This window comes from Syngnathoides biaculeatus, chromosome 5, assembly GCF_019802595.1.
Source record: "Syngnathoides biaculeatus isolate LvHL_M chromosome 5, ASM1980259v1, whole genome shotgun sequence".
NCBI classification, from domain to species: domain Eukaryota; kingdom Metazoa; phylum Chordata; class Actinopteri; order Syngnathiformes; family Syngnathidae; genus Syngnathoides; species Syngnathoides biaculeatus.
Window position 1 is genome coordinate 19,586,946 of NC_084644.1, and position 19,435 is coordinate 19,606,380.

Consider the following 19,435-nt stretch of genomic DNA (forward strand, 5'->3'; position numbering starts at 1 on the left):
AGGACACAGGACCAGCACTAACCCTAACCCATTTTAAACCATAGCACTGAAGTCATTGTTTATTAATATCAGTAACAATAAACGCACATATGCATACTTACATATGACTCAAGTTGCACCAGATGTTTCATTAGAGGTCTTGTAGGAGGCAAGGTCGAATGATTACTATTGATTAGCGAGTGCACTTTGCATCAATACTGGCATTAAAAATCCATTTGAGTAACGTGTCAGTAGGACTTACCCCCATAATTGTGATTAATGGTACGCGGTGCATACTAAATCGATCAAAACCATTCTTGCTGTGTACACTTTATTCACGTAATAGCACACTAGTCATCATAACTGTCATTTCATTAATTAACATAAAATAAATGTGATTCAAATGTGAATATAGTGCAGGCTGTGAAGAATGATTAGCAGGTACAACAGAGTTATGCAGTACTGTACATCCCAGATATCCACTGTTATATTCACTGATTCCAGAAGGTGGCAGTCGTATCCCACATTTTCTAACTACTAGGGTCTTTTTTTTCTCTCTCCCAACACTTATTGCCTTTCTCCCTCACTGCTTTTTCATTACCCCGTGAGATTGAAATCAGCTTACGCTTAATGTAAAAACTGCACATTTGTGGATCGTCTGATAAAGCACATGCACTCTATCATAAATGTTTGGCAAATGGGAATGTCAAGTATTTGTTCTTAAATAGAACCTCTGCTTTACAGTAATATAGGGGCATTTTATACTGAATGGATGCTAATCGCACATTTTGACATGGTCAGAGATGGCCATTCATTCAGCATATTTACCTTCCATTGTACAAAATAATGTAGTGCATTAGGTTTTTAAGAGCAGTTGACTCTGTTTTTCTCTGTGTGGCCATCAAAGGTCCGGAAATATAAACCCTCTCGCTGCGTATCTGCAGGAAATGAGCAGTGCCAACTACTTGGAGCTCTACCGTGTTGCCGACCTCTTCCACCTGCCTTCCTTGGAGGAGGCTGTGGTGGACTTCTTGGTGGGTCACCTTTCAGAGCTGAGCCAGACTCGGAAGGAGGAGGCCCTGCAGCTACCGTTTCGCCTTTTCATGGAAGTACTCAAGAGTGACCATCTCACCTCGCTGAGTGAAGAAGAGATATGGAAGGTAAGGAAATATGTGAGTTTTGTTCAGTCTCAATGTTTTCATCTACCTGACCTTGTATAATCAAGAATAAAAATTTCATTTAGACAGAGTACTTCCTTATTTTTAAAACAACATGTTATGTTATTAATATAACAGCCATAATTAATGAAATACCATACCATAACATGATCCGTAACCAGTGGGCTCCCTGCTCGTCCCATCCGGGGGTGATGGGAGACTCAAGTTGTCATAAAAAAAAAAAAAAAGAAAAAAAATATATATATATATTATACACCAAAATTTCTCAAAAATAATGCGCAAATTTTTCCCAACATATTTTCAAAGAGTTAATGCAGCTCTTTATATTTAGGTATGGATGCAAAATAAAAAATACAATCACATTGTATAGTCATATACAGGTACATGGAGTGGTTAAAAAATGTATACATATACATTGTGTTATGATATGCGATGTCTTATGTTACACAACCAGAACTCTTACCTCCTCGGGGGAGCTTTGTTTTTTTTAATCACTTTTTTTTGCCATTCCACCAGTGTAGTGTTAGTTTTGTTGTGGCATTTCTCAGAAAAGTAGCTGCCAAGTGACAGGAATACAACTTCTCCATAGCATGAACAAAAAAAAAAAAGTGTACTCATTACTTGGTAATGTACGCCACACAAGTTACTGTAACATCAACATCAACCAATAACTTGGATGTTAGTGTTAAATTATAATTTTTATTTATTTTAATTATTAAATTAATTACAACACAGTACAGTAATTAACGAAACATAAACAAACACAATATTGTCTTTTCTTCTCTAAAACCTCTTAACTGACAGACAGATGGATACCGAATAGTGTTGTTACAGAAAAGTTGCTGAAATGTCACGGTGGCCGGCAAGAGCTGAGCTGAACGTAAGCGGACACCAAAGGATGGTCGGTAGCTGAACTCGCTTCTTGCAAAGGTTTTTTTTTTTTTTTTTTTTTAAAATAACATCTTCCCGGAATTTGTGCTTTAAAGGTCTAATCCAGAGGACCTATATTTTATTTGTATATCACACAAACGTAGCTAATTCTTCATTAAAAAATATTTTTAAAATTCTCAACACAACAGAAATGAAATAAATTAGTGCCAAAGTGGACATTTTCTTTGGAATCCGAATGCCTCTGATGTCTGGTTCAAACCGAGGCTCTGTTGAAGCTGCCTCCGTGTGACGTCACACCTAGACAACCCCAGCAAAGACACAGTGGCTTCCTACAAAGACAATCATACACGCTGCGAGTGGGATCTCGGGGAGATAGAAGCAGTGATGAAGTTTTTATGGAATGCTCTGTGGAAGAGATGGGAACTTGAGAGGGGCAATTTTCTTATTCTTCCCATGTTCTAAAAACATCCCATGCAGTTGCGGTTGTAATTCAACCATATACTGTACGTATGTTCGAACCGAAGTTGACGAATGCCACACAAGAACAGGTTTTGGCGAGACCTGACAAAGTTGACGTGGAACTTCGCACCCAAAACACAGACCGGTGTGTGCCTCAAGAAATCTACTTACATCTTGTTGACAAAATAATCTTAATTAAAACACGTTTAAACGTCTGATGCTGCATGCCCACAACAGTGAGTTCTTTGTTGTTGTTGTTGTTGTACTAGCGACAGAGTCAGCGTAAAATAAAAATCAAAACTATTGTACCTACATTTAAAACAAGGAAGACACTTCTCAATACTAAACAATTGAACACGCACGTACTTACTTGCTATCGAAGCCAAGTGAACGCTGCACCGGGTTTTCAAAGTAGTCCTCTGTGAAATGCTTGTAACATATTACTGTTTATTTGATTTGTAAATTTTATGGACCCGCTTTGTCTGTTCATTTTTTGACCATTCATGTAAGCTGACTCCGTCGGGGTTTGACGCAGAACAGCCGTATGCAACACACTTCCTCACCATCTTTGCTTCCATTTTCACTCTCTTCCTAAATGGTATCTAGGTGTGACATCACATTACGGAGAGAACCGGAACTTGCCGAATCTAAGCGACATTTCGAACAAAATCTTGAGACTGACTTTGACACTAATTTATTTCATTTCTGTTGTGTTGAGACTTTTTTAAATATTTTTTTAATGAAATTTTAGGTACATTTGTATGATAGACCAATGAAATACATTTCCTCTGGATTAGGACTTTAAAAGACACGACAACAGCAACACATTCAGTGCTTTAGTGTACGTGCTGAGTGAACATAAAGCTCAGAGATGGATCAATCATGGAATGAGGAAGTACTGAAACAATTTTTTTTAAGGAACTTATTCGAGTGATTCAGTACACTCAAAAGAACTGCCATGCCCATCACTACTGCTAATGTGGTCTGTGAAGGCAACTGTGTGTGTGCGCGTGTGTGTGTACGTGTGTGTGCTGTTCTTGAAGTCTACAAGCATATCTTTTTTGTCAATGTACATAAACAAGAAAGTGAGTGAGGGTGAGTCAAATATTGTAAAATATAGAATAGTGTAGAATAGAATGCGCTGTTGTGTAACAGCAATAGTTTAAGACGGTTTGAGAACATTAATGATACAAAAGCAACTGTTAAATGTTTATTCTTCTGGGGAAAGTTGCTGTTCAACACTCACTGTTGAATTTTGTTTTGGTCCACTCCTGTTTGAAGAAGGGTTCAGAGTTGCAGTTGAGTATAGACAAGTGAAATCCAGTCAATGTATCCCTGTATCTACTGCGGAACCTGCTGGAACCACTCAGCATTACAGACACAATCAAATAAATGTAGTCACGATATTTGTATGATTTTGGCAATTCTCTACCAATCTTTGGCGGGCCGGACTGAGATGGTCAGTGGGCTGGATGTGCCCCATGGGCCGTGGTTTGCCCACACCTTCATTGTAGACTCTTCTTAGTAGTTTTGCTGTAGACCGAAAATGTTTAAATTTGAAATCAAACGATGAATATGAGACAAGCGATAAACATTTTCTTTTTCAGGTATTTCCATCTGAATCTGAAACGCAACTTAGAAGATAGCACCTTTTCTGGGATCCACCTATTTTTCATGTGAGCTAAAGTACTCAAATGTGACTGACAGGTGTGTCCCACTGCATTGATTGTTTAAACAATGAATCACGCTGAATGTCTCTTCTCATTGTAACATTTAGCTTTTGACTGTGATAACAATACTACACTTAGAGATGTCAAGGACATGAAAACCAAAGATACACACCTATTGGTGAAAAACAAGCAACTGCGAAGCAGGTGGAAAATCAGTCAGAGCCATTGCAAAAAAAAAAAAACAATCGTCATAACAAATAAAAGGATTTATATGTCCTAGAGAAGAAATAAAACACTGATGAACCGAGTAATAAATGCCGAACATAATTAATCTGGGAAAGAAATGGACAGCTTTGTTTCTGGGCCCGTAAATTTACAGACTTAAACCCTACAAAGCATTGATTTTACCTGCAAAACAGGGGACGAATGGAGTAACTGCTCCCAAAACAAACAACAACTGAAATTGCCTGAGGTGAAGAATACAAGCTTGAAATTATTGCCTGATGCATGGAGGGATATTAAATCTTATTCACTTCATCTGTTTTCTCTACCACTTTACTACCACCGCTTTAGTAGAGTCACATGTGAGCTGGAGCCTATCCCATCTTACTTGGGGCGAAAGATGATGTAAACCCTAAAGTGGTATATAATCATTTACAGATAAAGGATAAAAAAATCTGGACAGTGATGCACAATAAAATGCAATACAAATCACAGAGATGGAAATTAATGATGCATTTGTACAATGTGCGGCACAGTGGATGACTGGTTAGCATTTCTGTTTCAAAGTTCTGAGGACCCGGGTTCCAATCCTCGCCTCGCCTGTGTGGAATTTACATGTTCTCCCCGTGCCTGCATGGGTTTTCTCCTGGTACTCTGGTTTCCTCCCATATCCCCAAAACATTTGTTGTAGATTCATTAAAGACTCTAAATTAACCACATGTGTGAATGTGATTGTCAAAGACAGACCCTGCAATTGGCTGATGACCAGTTCAGGGCGTATCCCGCATCTCACTCAGAGTTAACTGGGATGGACTCCATCCAGCATGCCTGCAATCCTAGTGAGCAGAAGTGGCTAAGAGAAGGGATGCATGGATTTCTATAGTCACAAAAAACCTGCAAGAACAAATGGTCAGAGGTCAAAATTTGAAGGTTAAAGACTGAGAATTTAAGTTCACAATCCTTGGGCCTTGAAATAAATTAATTCAATATACATTTAGACACCGCGTGTGACTCAATTCGCTCCCACTCCAAAAAAGCACTATAGTGTTGAAGGGAATCAAACCAGGGGTCCTGAGGTCACATGCCACATTCTCATTCACTTGATCAGGCCACCTCAATGTCTAAAAATGAGACGCAATGTCACAGCTAATTCCATCTTAGTGCACAACCTAACAATACACAACCGGAAACAATTGACACAAGACAAGGCAAATGCACAGCTAATACAACAAATTAAACACTGCCATCTGCATCTCATTTACTATTTATTTGTGTTGACCTGCAATCACAATGGTCTTTTTCTGAATGTGTATGTGATTGATTGCCATCCATTCATGCATGTGTGCAAGCAAGCACGGGTGCGTGTGCGCCCGTCTGATGAAGTGTAAAGGTGTGTGCATAGACTGTGGCATGTGGCGGTTGTGCGGCGTGAGGACTTGCCATTTTGACTGTTCATTTGCGCCAATCAGCCTCCCCCCATTTGCCCTCCCTCCTTCCACCCCACTTGCTGCCTTTCTCTCTTTCTCCCCTTCTCTTTTCTGATTAGGCCCTCTGCGCCTCCATCAGGGCCCCAATCCCCCAGCTGTCAGTCGTCCGCTCTTCTGATTGAAAACAATCAGGCCTCTGATGGCACAATTACGCTGACCCCTTAACCAGCCACTGCCGCCATAATCAGTCTCTGATTAGGCTGCTTTAGGCCTCCTTCACTGCGCCCAGAAGGTTAATTTGAGCATCAGACGGAAGCGGACAGGAAGCGGGGGCCATCGTCCCAAAAATGCGAGGCGGGGGTGGACACACCAATATTGGACCGATATAGCTCAGCTGTCAATCATTGTCACCCTGAGTTTTCGTAGGGACTCTCACGCTCAGAAAATCACATTTTCTCTGGCTTTGTTTTCCCTTCTTCTTTCTTGCCATCCTCTGCTCTGCCTTCATGTAGCTCACCCCTCCCTGCCCTCCCCTCTTTCCCTCACTATCTCTTTCCCCTCACTTTACCCTTTTTACACACAAACACACACGCTCTTGCTCTTTCAGTGTGGAGCGGAAGCAGTTGATTTATTCTGTGCCCTGAGGAAGTTGTGTGATGCAGCGTGACCTTCACAGTCAGCTGCTGCCGTGCAAACACACACATACACACTGTCACTTCCAAGCTATGAAGAGGAGAAAAGCGGGGTGAACGAAGGCAAAGACAGTGCAGTTACCACAGACTGATGTGTGTGTTTGTTGCAGTTTTCCACCTTTAAGCGAAGTTTGAAAATGGAGTAAAGCTAAGGCCAAGATAATAATGTACATTATGATTTTATGCACCATGTGTCTGTCATCTCTGCAATGACACCATTTGATGTAGATTGCATATAAATACATATAATCTACTAATCCTCACAGTAAAATCACTTTGCCTATGTGGTAATGCAATCCGTAATCTCCAAGACATCTTGCACACATTCACACCTCACAGCAGTTAAATAACCTTCCACAGCTCTCAAGTTCAATTATCCAGTTTGTCTGCATTAAACAAGAATGTGCCTGTGGATATTTACAGTCATGACTTTTGTATGCTGTGTTGGTTTGACTGAGTCTTTCATAATAGCCTGTAGGTAACTTGAAAATAATTATGATTAGGAGCCATTCTTTCTTCCCTTCAACTCCCCACTGGACTTCTTTTATTCATTAATCAGTGTTCACCTTCTATTACTGTTTTTATTATACTTTCATGCTGTTGCAACGTACCCACTCAAGGACTAGTAATTGATTATTTTATGTCTTTCATGGGCGCTAAGAGTTGACAATTCTCACAAATCCATCCATCCATTATCTGAGCCGGTTATCCTCACAAGGGTCACAGGAGTGCTGGAACCAATCTCAGCTATCTTCGGGCAAGAGGCGGGATACACTCTGAACTGGTCACCAGCTAATTGTGGGACACATAGAAACAAACAACTATTTGCACCAACAATCACTCTTAAGGGCAATTTGGAGTTGGGATTTGAACCCCGGTCCTCAGAACTGTCAGGCAAACGTGCTCAGCAGTCATCCACTGTGCCACCAAATTCCCACAAATGTGTCATAAATTGATTGGTTTACCATTCCGATAATACTGCAGTGGTTATGAACTGAAAACAAAATTTGCATCTTGTTTAGAGTGGGAGAGAGATTTTTTTTTTTATTTGTTCCAAAATATTTTACTATTACTTTTTCTCCAAACTACAATGAACAAGAAAAAGTCAATCTTACAACAATTATTTCATGAAAATAGACAGACGCTGCATCCGATTGAATTGGTATGATGTCATCCCTTTTCCCGAGATATCTAGAAATTGGTGTTAATCAGCATTATTTTTCCCAATTGATTTTTGTCACATTCTTATGTTGCATTTCCCATTATTATCAGATTCTGAATACTGAACATACAATTAGCTGGCTGTCACCGTCATCCATACAGTGTGAATTACATTGAAAAATAAATATGATGCAAAACGTGACTTTAAAGAGGGCTCCAGCATTTCCTCAAAGAAGGGAGGATTTTTTTTTCATTTTTTGTTGTTGTGTCAGTGCTTTGTTGGTGTCCATTGTGGAGTGGGAATATTGTCCATTAGAGAAGAAAGCTCTCCCCTCACACTCTACTCCTATTTAATTAAAATCCACTACAGTAATAGTCCGAGTCTTTCCATGAATGTTCACCAGTTTTTAGGGGTCTGCCTGCGCCTGGGAATCCAGCTAGTCTTCCTGAGTTGAGGTGGTGGTTCCTCTTTTATTCCTTTTTCTTGCATTGTCATTGTCATTATCATCATTCTTGATGAAGCTGATAATGGCAGGGCTATCAGAGAACTAGAGCTGTACATGAAACGTGAAGTGTACAGAGGAAAAGTGTCAGAACTGTTCCATGCAGGGCTTCATGTCAGAGAAACAGGTCCCTGACCACAAACTGTAGGGGGATCTCTGAGGTAGTATCCAATATCCAGTTACAGAGGTGCTGGTCCAGAAGTCCATGCTGGATGAACACAATCTCCACAGTGCAGCCAGTAAAATATCAGATCACATGTGAATGCTAAGAAGGGTAACTTTTCAGCACAGAGTTCAAATGTGGCTGAAAAATGTTTGGGTTTTTTTCTTTAGTCAGAGATGCCACACGTTTTGTCGCTGCCTTTTGTCATAAGTGTGGGAATGTTGTTTTTTTGTGTGTTAGTGAACTAGGTAAAAGATCAGTCCGTTCATGAGTCACATATAAGCCTCAATATTATATACATATGCACAACTATTTATCCATCCTTCCATTAGTTTTCCATACCGCTTATCCTGTACATGGTTGCAGGGAGCTGGAGCGTATCCCAGCTCGTTGCCAGTCAATTACAGGCTAGATGGTGATAGACAACCATTCACACTAAAACTGGCATTGTCCCTGAGGGAGACTGAACCTATGTGGCCTGCGCAGAAGACAGGCAAATGTACATCAAATATGGACAACAGAGATCTGCTATAAGAGCTGCGTACTAAATCCTTGCATTGTGCTCATTTTCGTTGACACCGCAAGAAAGATAGCAATTTAACAATGTTTATTATTGTGGTTGTAGTGTGCAATATTAAGAGGGAGTGATCAGCGCTGTTTTCAACATTTAGACTGAAATATTAACAATAGCAAGTGTGCATGTGTACCTAATACTTTGATCAGACAGTGTCACCATGTTTGGATTAAAAAAAATACATAATGAATTCCAACTATATTAAGGACATCCAGAACAACCATAATTCTATCTCTCTCTCTCTCTCTCTCTCTCTCTCTCTTCTCTCTCTCTCTCTCTCTCTCTCTCTCTCTCTCTCTCTCTTAACACGTAACAATAGATAAAAAGATCTATACAAAACATGTATAAAATTGGAAAGATAAACAGGTTATGGACAGTAGTTCTGGATTGTTAAACTCTTGGCTCCCAACCAGGGAGTAATGGCACACTCAGGTGCCTTGAGAGCTCATCACGAGTGTCATGGAAACATTTTGTCCTCTTAAACAGGCCCAGAATTCAGGAAATGAATTAAGACAAGATCGTCATTATTTCAGTATTCATGCTTTTTATGACATTATTATTTGGTTGGGGTGCTGTGAGATTTTTCGAATTTAAAATGAGTGCCTTTGCTCAATAAAGTTTGGAAAACATTGTATAGCTTATTTAGCTGTGGAGTTTAATGTGTAGCAGAATGTCTGTGGTTGAACAAAGACAGATGAGCAAATTGTACATAAATTGTGCAAAGTTAGAGAGCAACTAGGGTAAAACGTTATGGGTATTACTGTCCAGTCAAGGGAGGTAGCAGACAGAATTTAGCATCTTAACAGCCTCATGGCACCTAATCCATGAAGGCAGGAGGCTGAAGAAGGAGTATTATGGGTGGGCGGTTTCACCAGTGATGCTGATGGCTTCCTGGGCGAGGTAGGCGAGATAAATGTTTGTTGTTTGGGGCAGAGGAGGACCGATGCGTTGCTGGCTATTTTCACTTTTGATTAGAGTCTTCAGTCAGGCTGAAGTGCAACCACCATGTCACAGCAATTCAGCCAGTAAGGATATTCTCAATGGTGCCTTGGTAGAGGGAGAACAAGAGGGAGGCTGAAATTCATGCAATCCTCAGTTTGCAGAAGAAGTAGAGGCGAGTCTGAGCCTTCTTCCTGGAGAGTGATTTGGTGTTCTTATTCCTGGAAAGGTCCTCTGAGATGAGCACATCCAGAAACCTAGTTCTGCTCAGTGTCTCCACAACGGCACTGTTGACGGTTGCTGTTCTTGAAGTCAACACGGATATCTTTTGTTTTCCCCACATTGAAAAAGCTGTTTTTGCACCACTGTACCAGTTCTCTCACCTCCTTCGTGTTGATGTCCTCATCTTGATTGGTAATGAGGCCCACGGCTGTTGTGCTGTCTGCAAATTTAGGAAGCTGAGGACACACCCTTGTGGGGCTCCTTTGCTTAGCGTGATGGTCCTTGAGGAGCTTCTGCCCACTAACATGCTTTGTAATCTTACACACTACCCACTCTAGTGTTTAGTGCTTCAGTGACACACACAAAAAAAAGAAAGACAGCAACGCATACTGTACCTTGTGAGTAGAACAAACTTGGGAATAGAACTGATCTTGATTCTAATAAAAATGGATGAATGAAATTTTTGTTTTGCCTCTTCTTGATAATTGTCTCTTGGTTACTACAGTACATACCTTTTTTTGTCACCCTTTTGTGTTATGTTTTTTAGTTTGTTGTCATGTGGTTGGAACATGACTGCCGCTACCAGCACACTGAAGATCTTCTGCCACATGTCCGCTACGGCCTGATGGACGTCTCAACCCTGCATCACCTAGCCTGTAGCCACCCTCTGGTGCAGTCCAGCTCCACTGTTGCCGCTCTAGTCGATGAAGCCCTGGATTATCACCACGCCAAATTTGCACAGCCTCTTAACCAGTCAGCCCGTACCAGGCCTCGCTTCCAGTCCCTCACCCTCTACATTGCTGGCGGAAGAAAGCGGGAGGTGTGCAGAGTCCGGGAGCTGCGTTACTTCAATCCAACTGCACAGGAGCACATACGTGTGGCGGGAGCATCGAACTGGAGCGAGTTGGCACCCATGCCCACTGGGCGCAGCCACCATTGTGTGGCTGTAATGGGGAACTTCCTCTTTGTTGTAGGTGGGGAGATGGAACACAGCAGTGGGAGGACATGTGCAGTTCGGACTGGTTGTCGATATGACCCAAGGGCAAACCGCTGGACTGAGATAGCCTCCATGAAGGCCTGCAGAGAACACTTTGTACTCGGCGCTTTGGGTCAGTACTTGTATGCTGTAGGCGGCAGGAATGAACTGAGGCAGGTCCTGCCCTCAGTAGAGCGCTACTGTCCTAAGAAGAATAAGTGGATGTATATGCAACCCTTCGACCGCTCGCTTTCATGCCACGCAGGCTGTGTTGCTGAAAACCTCCTCTGGGTCTCAGGTAAACACCAATATGGATTGTACATTGATGTACTGTTGTGCCTTCATGCTACACGTATACTTTTCAGTTGGCACACCTACCAGCCGAATGATAAATCCCAAATTCCTAGAATAACAACACATTTGAGATGAGAAAAATGAGCAAAGTGACTCAGTACAAAGTTGGGTCAGTTTGAGAGACCTTGGATGAGGTTTTCCAGGCTCCCCTAGATAAAAAGACGAAAAAAATCCCAAAGACGTACTCCAATTTTGCCTTCAGTGGACGTTATTAGAGCAGCAAAGAGAGATCAAAACTGGTTTCTTCCTTGTTCTCTTGGGAATTTAAAGTTTCACGTTCATGTCCGCCATTAAGTACAGATTATGTCCAGTGCAAACAAAAACACAGTTCTGCCTTTACCTTTAAATACCTTACTGTTTGCAAAAAGCATTTTATTTTTCTGTCACAGGTGGGGTGACAAACACAGCTCAGTACCAGAATCGCCTTATGGTATACGAGCCAGAACAGGTAAGGTAACTCTTTGCACTGTCACAGTCGTGGCCAAAGTAGTTATGTAATACATTTTTTTCCCCTGATCATTTCACTTCAAACAGTTGGACAAATAGTGTGCTAGACATAACCCCAATATAATGTATCTCAATGAAATTACTCTTTAAATGGGAATGAATCTTATTTTGTAAAGGTGAGGATGTGGGTTGCAACCAGGAAAAAAATCTTCTGTCAAACATTTACTTTGCTATTGCCATTGATTCTCTTTTGGTATATTGGATGATTGAACTTTAAAGAAACATGACATTATTGCAATTTAACAATTTATTCAGTTAACAATCTGAAGTTTCTGTAACATGGAAGAACCAACCATGCACAGCCAGCCTGGCACAGAGGCCCGGTTCAACGAACACATGCTTAAAGTGGGACTGTCATCCTTATAATCATTCTAAAATAGCTATTGTAATGAAAAATACATATAACAGTATTCACTTCAATGTCTATATGAAAAAATAAATGTGAGCGGATCGTGCGTCATCCATCAGGGTTCATACTCAGTCTGACTAAAAAAATTTAAGGTCTTTTTAGGGGCATTCTTAGGGGCTGACATGAAAAATTTAGGGCTGACACGAAAAATTTAGGGCTGACATGGAAAATTTAGGGCCATCGTGGGAAATCAAGAGTAAGGAAAAAAGACTCACCCAATGGTGCCATCAACCGTTCTTGGTACATCAAATATTCCAGTACCTCAGTACCTGTGACAGTGATCACCTGTCGCCCCTTGTGGTAGTTCTCATTGATATGACCATTGTCAACGTCTTCACATAACAGTATACAGAAAAACTGATTCTAACTACAATTGCAACTATATACACAAATGTCTTGTACTGATGTCTGTCTCAGCACCCCTACTCTAGCTCCTTGAGCATACCCAGTGCCTCCTCTATTTGTTGCTGCAGAGGTGCCAAAGTGGCTCTCTTGTCCTTTGCTCTGCCTCTGAGTACATTGGCCTCGGTGATAACCTCAGATTCCTCTTTTCTTCTGCCTCCTCACACAGCCTGTCAGCCTTCTCAATAAGCGTTGATATGTCAGTCTCTATTCTGGCTTTTTTGGCTTTGAGGCAGTAGAGATGAAAAGTGGGCAGCGATGCCAAATGTAGCCAGGTACGAAGTCTTCCTTTCCCTACAGTGGTAGTTTTTAGCAATGTCACTGTCTGGGAACATGACTGCAAACACTTTCGAATTATTTTCACAAATTTATAACTGTAATGGCTGCAGGTCACTTTTAAAGTCCACACGATCTCTGCCTTTAACGAGTCCGTCTTCGTGTATTGAACTACGTTCATAAAGCCTGACTTCTGGCTGGACAATTGTAGGTGCACATTAGGGATCGCAACCGGGTATAAATAACCGGTTATAGCCGGTTTTCGGGTTTTTTTTTTTTTTTTTTTAAACTGAAACCGTAATGGGACTTTCGAAATCGGTTAAAATTCCCAATCATTTCTTCCGGTTCCGGTATTCCACATTGCGATATTTTTTCAACATCATTTCCACTTTTTTCAAGTTTCACTGTTAGAGTAAAGTTGGACTCAAAAGAACATTCAGTTAAATCAAAGAAACATCAAACATGGCATCGAGGAAACGCTCAGTATACTTTCATGCTCTTTCTGAAAGTCCAAAAGAAGAATGTTAACATTAAAACATTTTTCCAAAAAAAAAAAAAAAAAAAGTAACTTACACGAGTGCGTTGTTGAAAGCCACATTCAACAAGCTTGTTTGTCAATATTGTATACAAACTACCCCATTACCGCGGAGTAAATTAACGATCGATGGTGTAGCGCCGGAGAAAAGGAGTCGGAGGCGGAGTGTCGGACACAGGAACAAAACTTGTTTTATTGGCAGACATCAAAACACAACTCGCATAACGGGGGGGAACTCTGTGAACTCGTCACTCCGGAAGAGCAACAACAAAAACAGTCCGTGCGGAACCCCGCACGCCAACTCAAGGTCCCGCGGGTGAATTATGTAAACACCACTATGGTACCGGTTTTAAAACCGGTTAATCGTTTTTTTGCTGCAAATGTTCGGTTAAAACCGGTTACGAAAGTAAGCGTTTTTTTGCGATCCCTAGTGCGCATGCACTGGTAGTACCGCTGCCTGAAGTTGATGCTTCACTATCTTGATATTTTAGAAACAGATTCATACCAATGGAAGATGAGAGAGTCTTCACCAAATCAGCGTGTCTCCTGTTTTTCCAATGCGACTCCAGCGCTTTGACGCCCATCTTTTCAAGCTGGTAACTCTGCTTGCACAGATGGCAGTAAAACATGTGCCGATCTTTTGGATCTCGACGAACTCAGCTCCCAAGCTTCTTGAAAAATGCACTTCCCCGTGATACAAGTTGGATCGATGAATGAACTACTCTACGTCGTAACTAAGACGAAGTGAAATGGCTACTCATGGAACCAAACAATGGAATATCGACAAGATGGTGACTAGTTGTCAACACGGTGACTTCCGTTGATAATTTCCGGCTGATTTGGACGCCAGACGGATCGCTATTTTTTTTTTTTTAAACATAAAAGATTAATTTATTTTTTAGGGAGAATTTTGGCAGTAGAGGTCCTCCCTTTAATATTTTTTTAATTTAAGGCCTTTTAAGGGGCTTGACCGGTTTTTGCAGATTTTAAGGACTTTTAGGAGCCCCTAAATGCACCTTCGAAAATTTAGGGGTTTTTAGGGACTTTTAGGGTCGCGTGTGAACCCTGTCCATGTGCAAAGTTGCGCAATTGAATGTCCCTCGACATCCAAGTGGTCGCCATATTAGTTGTGTCCTCTGTCATGACGTCATCATCACTTCCGCCGTTGAAAACGCGCAGTGCTTGCTACTATGGAAGCTGAACAACAGAGATATTCGGATTTTTCCGACGCCCCTTCTGACACCGAAGCTCTTTTCGAAAAGGACACCACACAACTGAGTGAAGTTACCGGGGCAATATTACACTATTGTTTCGAGTCCTCAGGGCAGTATTACACTATTGTTTCGAGCCATATTCAGATGATATGCGATCACGGTCAAACCGCATCCCCGTCCAATCCACTTCCGCGGCGGAGATGAGCCATCGCGGCTCATCGCAGCCGGCCGGTGTGGCTTATGACAGAGCTGCTTTAGGGGGGTGTTCACAGATACCGCAGTACTGAGCAACACAGTCGAGCCGGTGCGCTATATGCGCTCACGCGACTGAGTAACGCATTCTCAGCTGGGTTCTTCAGAGCCACCCCCGTCGCAAAGCCCGACGCGCAGCCTTCGTAGAAGCTGTGACCGCCGAACGCGGCGCCTCAGCTGGTCTGGCTGATTTTTGGCCGCCGTGGTGGCATATAATGGAATCGAGGCGTGCTGCTTTTAGAGGGTTGTTCACAGCCACCTCAGTACACGATGAACACTATCCAGACGAGGCTGAGTGAGACATTGTTGGCTAGGCGACGCGCACATCGACATTTCATACACGGATCTTTTGTCACGTTATGAGAAAGACAGATTACGTGGTCCGCCACAAACTATAATTTTTTTAAGTAGCTGTATACACACCTACCTGTTATTTGGAACCCACGAAGCTCTCGTCCTCTCCACCTGTGCAATCCATTTTTCTTAACGAACAGGGTCTCTTTCAAACTTATGAAGGGTAATTCCATTCTCCCGAGTGTTCAAGCAATGTCCAGCAATGCAATGAGGCGGCATTTTGGCTAACGTGAAGGAACAACGAGCTACCTTCGTGGAGGTAAAACTAATGGAAACAAACGAGTTAAAATAAAGTTAACAAGGAACATTTCTTTACCAACATGCTTATTTCTCAAAATTCATAAATCTTCACTGCAGTATGAAATCTAACACCGTACCGTCAAATATGATTTTAAATACAATGTTCACATACAGCCAATTACAGTGAAACATAGTGAGCTGCGGTGTGTTTGTGTATGCATATGAGCCAGCTGTCGTCTTTCTCAGGCTGCATACAATGTGGAGGTATGCGGCATGTTTACATGAGGCCACACATCCATATGGGTCTCTGTTTGTTCATGTTGTGCCTTGAAGTGAGGGAGGGAGGCATGTGAGAGAGTCTCATTTGTATTCACCACAAATCTACATTCACCTGCCAGAGCAACAGCAAACCCCACTCACCCACCCACTATACCCTCAACAGATGGCCAGTCGTCAACACACACACACACAACACACACACACACACACACCACACACACACACACAACACACACACACACACACACACACACACACACTCACACACTTTATGTCCCTCAATCAAGCCCTCACTCACACGCACACAAACACACACACACACTCTTTCTCTAACGAAATCAGCTTCAGTACACTTAGTGAAATGAGCAAGCACTGGCTAAAATGGAATGGCTAAAACATATGATTAGAAAAGGGAGGAAAGTCATTAGTACAAAGCGGAACTCCTTTATTTATCTGCTATACTGAGCATACATCATCAATAGCCAAGAAGCATATATGCTCAAATATTAATCTCATTCATCGCCTTCACACCTTTCTCCAATCTTCCTTTGAACCTCTCTCTCATTCACACTCCTCTCCAGGACCAGTGGTTAGCGCGCAATCCCATGTTGCAGAGGCGGGTGTACCACGTCATGGCAGCGGTGAGAAGGAAGCTTTACGTGCTTGGGGGGAACGACCTGGACTACAATAACGACCGCATTCTGGTGCGCCACATCGACTCTTACAACCTGGATGTGGACCAGTGGACACGTTGCTCCTTCAGCCTACTCACAGGTGGGGAAAGTGGAGAATGCTCACAACACACAGAGCAAAGAATGCACAGAGCATTGACTGCTGATTTTCAACAAGGCGAGCATTACTCTTTACTCAAATTAACAGGAACCCTCACGTAAACATCCAACACAATGGCTCTATGAAAAGGTCCATCAAAGAGAATAGCAGATATAGTATTTGTGCAGTTTTACAATACCTCAAACCACAATAATAAAGACATTTTAGATACGTCCATCATACACTTATTGAGCAAGCATAATCATATGTTCTCAGGGGATGTTTATATATTACCTCTTATTGTAGCCAATGAGTGTACTGTATACCCGACATCTTAAAATGCAAGCCAGGTAAACATGCACCATTTCCCAATATTGAATATATATCAACGTACTCCCATTTAAAGGTAAATCCACAACGTGACTTGAAATGTTACCTGTTTGATGTTGTATTTTTTGGGGAATGCATACTCAAAAGTATAAGAGAAGTGATCAACTCTCCTGATGATTCTGTGAGAACCCCAACGTGACGTATACAGTGGATTTCCAAGCAACCGTTTACATTTACAACCCACTACGTTGTTCTATATGTTTACCTTTGATTTAAAGAAGAGAGCTGTAAAATCTTTTTCACTTATATTGTTAAGCATTAAATAATCTGGCAAAGAAACTACAGTTTTCTTCTTTTACATGATGATGCTGTGTCCCCCCCAAAAGATTGATTATTCCATCATACCTCCTGTCAAAACACTCTCTGATTAGCTATTCTTGTCCAAATATCCCGAGTTATAAAACAATAATAAGAGAATTAAATTAGAGGCATTTATATGGTGTCAGACAAATGATCATTTTAATAATATTCTACTGTCAGATAATTCAGACATTTTAAACATCCATCCATTTTCTGTACAGATTTTCCTCACTAGGGTCGCGGGCATGCTGGCACTTAGCCCATAAGCAGTATGACAAAAAGTGTTGTTGTTTTTTTAAACTGCAAATCGTCCTGTTAAAGAACAATACACACTTGACAGGTCGCCAGTCAATCATTAACTCCACGCAGGAAGGCCTGACCCAGTAACCAACAAATGCTCCACCATACCCCCAAATTTCAAAATGTATTAATATCTGACAAGAACTTGCTTAACTCAGGAAAATAGACCCATTTAGAGTCCCTGTAAAGCTAACTGAAACAAAATTGTCTTAAACAGTAGAAAACGTCCATATCATAAAAACAATTACTGACTTATTGACAACTTATTAGGTCAAAAAGTGACATTTAGATCCTCATACAACCTGAACAGACGTCCCAACTTATAACTACATTGGAGTTTTCATTACAATACAGTGAAAAAAATAAGTATTTGAACACCCTGCTATATTGCAAGTTCTCCCACTTAGAAATCATGGGGGGTCTGAAGTTTTCATCGTAGGTCCACGACGCCAAAATAAAAAATCCACCATGTTTGATTTTTTTATTTAGAAAACTTCTGTGTAATGTGACATATCAATGACATCTCTCCGACAGCGGACCTCAACGACTTGTGTTACTATGTACCGTGGCCCACTGAAATTGAAACACAGTACACTTCAGTAATGCTTCCATTATAAATTGCTAATCATTAGGAGGACTTGATCCAATGACAGCTTCAGTATCAGTGCATACCTGTACTGTAAAAAGCGTTCTATGTCATCCTATCTTATTTCATTATACCTTTTACAAAAGCTCATACACTTGAAAATTTAGATCACGTGAATTCAGTCCTTTGGTGGCACGGTTGTGCAGCTGTAAAGCATTGACCTCACACTTCTGAGGATCCGGGTTCAATCCTTGCCTTCCCTGTGTGGAGTTTGCATGTTCTCCCTGTGCCTGCGTGGGTTTCCTCCCACATCCCAAAAACATGCAGCATTAATTTGACAGTGCGACTGTTGTCTATCTCCATGTGCCCTGCAATTGACCCCTCCGTACAGGGCACTTAACCACGCCTCCTGAAGTGATGTCACGCCACGTGCGCCTACGTCAGACAAACAATTAGCAAAAAGGGCGGCGCAGCAAGAAAAGACTAGAGCGAAACTGTCCGATTTACCGGCTGATTTCTCACTCGCATTCTTAGCTAACAGTGAAATATCGTTGAAAAGCAGACAGCAGGGCTTCAACTATTTCAGCGAGGGGTAGTTCAATGGTATTTACATGCATATCGACAGAGAAACCATTGATTGATTGATGTTAGCGCGAGATCTTTCCAGAGTCAGCGGAAGACCGAGAAGCCACATAATATATTATAACCCAAAGACAAATTCGTCATTGACAGTTTCCTTTTTTCGTGTTACATATCACACTTGTGTGCAGAATCTGTATATGTATCTGTATAGCCATTTGTGAACCGCCGTGTGAAGGAAAAGAAGAAGCCGACGCTTGATTTACGAGTTGTTTCTCTGGTTTTCTTTGTGTAAGGTCGCGCGCTCCCCTCAACAATTATTGTTGAATGAGTGCCGAACCTACGCAAGTCCCGACCGAGTACGACAATCACTACTTTAGTGTCCTCAAACATCCTTCCTTCAGTCTTGGTGTCTCGGTGCACGTCGAAGGCTTTTAGAACTGCTAGTCCGGTTTAGCTTAGCTCATTAGCCGCGAACAAAGGGACACGTTTGTGCAGTCAGATCATCGCAAAATATCGCTCAACACAGATCAAGTGTGTCAATCATTCACACGTAGCTATGTTATGCAAGCGAAGAACTGCTAATTCATTTATATGAGACATGTATTGAAAATCAAATATAGGGCATACC

The 19,435-nt window shown here is 41.6% G+C and overlaps 1 protein-coding gene across 9 annotated transcripts in view; it reads left to right on the plus strand.

Annotated features, from left to right (window-relative positions):
• Window positions 1-19,435, plus strand: part of klhl32 (kelch-like family member 32) — a 67,730-nt gene that overhangs the window by 44,966 nt on the left and 3,329 nt on the right. For 5 of the 9 annotated variants that reach the window (XM_061821208.1, XM_061821210.1, XM_061821212.1 and 2 more), the window contains 4 exons: window positions 924-1,139; window positions 10,628-11,354; window positions 11,800-11,858; window positions 16,460-16,652. In XM_061821208.1, coding sequence (XP_061677192.1) covers window positions 924-1,139; window positions 10,628-11,354; window positions 11,800-11,858; window positions 16,460-16,652 — 1,195 coding nt within the window. Of the gene's footprint in view, window positions 1-923; window positions 1,140-4,114; window positions 4,215-10,627; window positions 11,355-11,799; window positions 11,859-16,459; window positions 16,653-19,435 lie in introns of those variants that run through there. The other 4 variants (XM_061821213.1, XM_061821214.1, XR_009795180.1 and 1 more) reach the window with 4 other exon arrangements.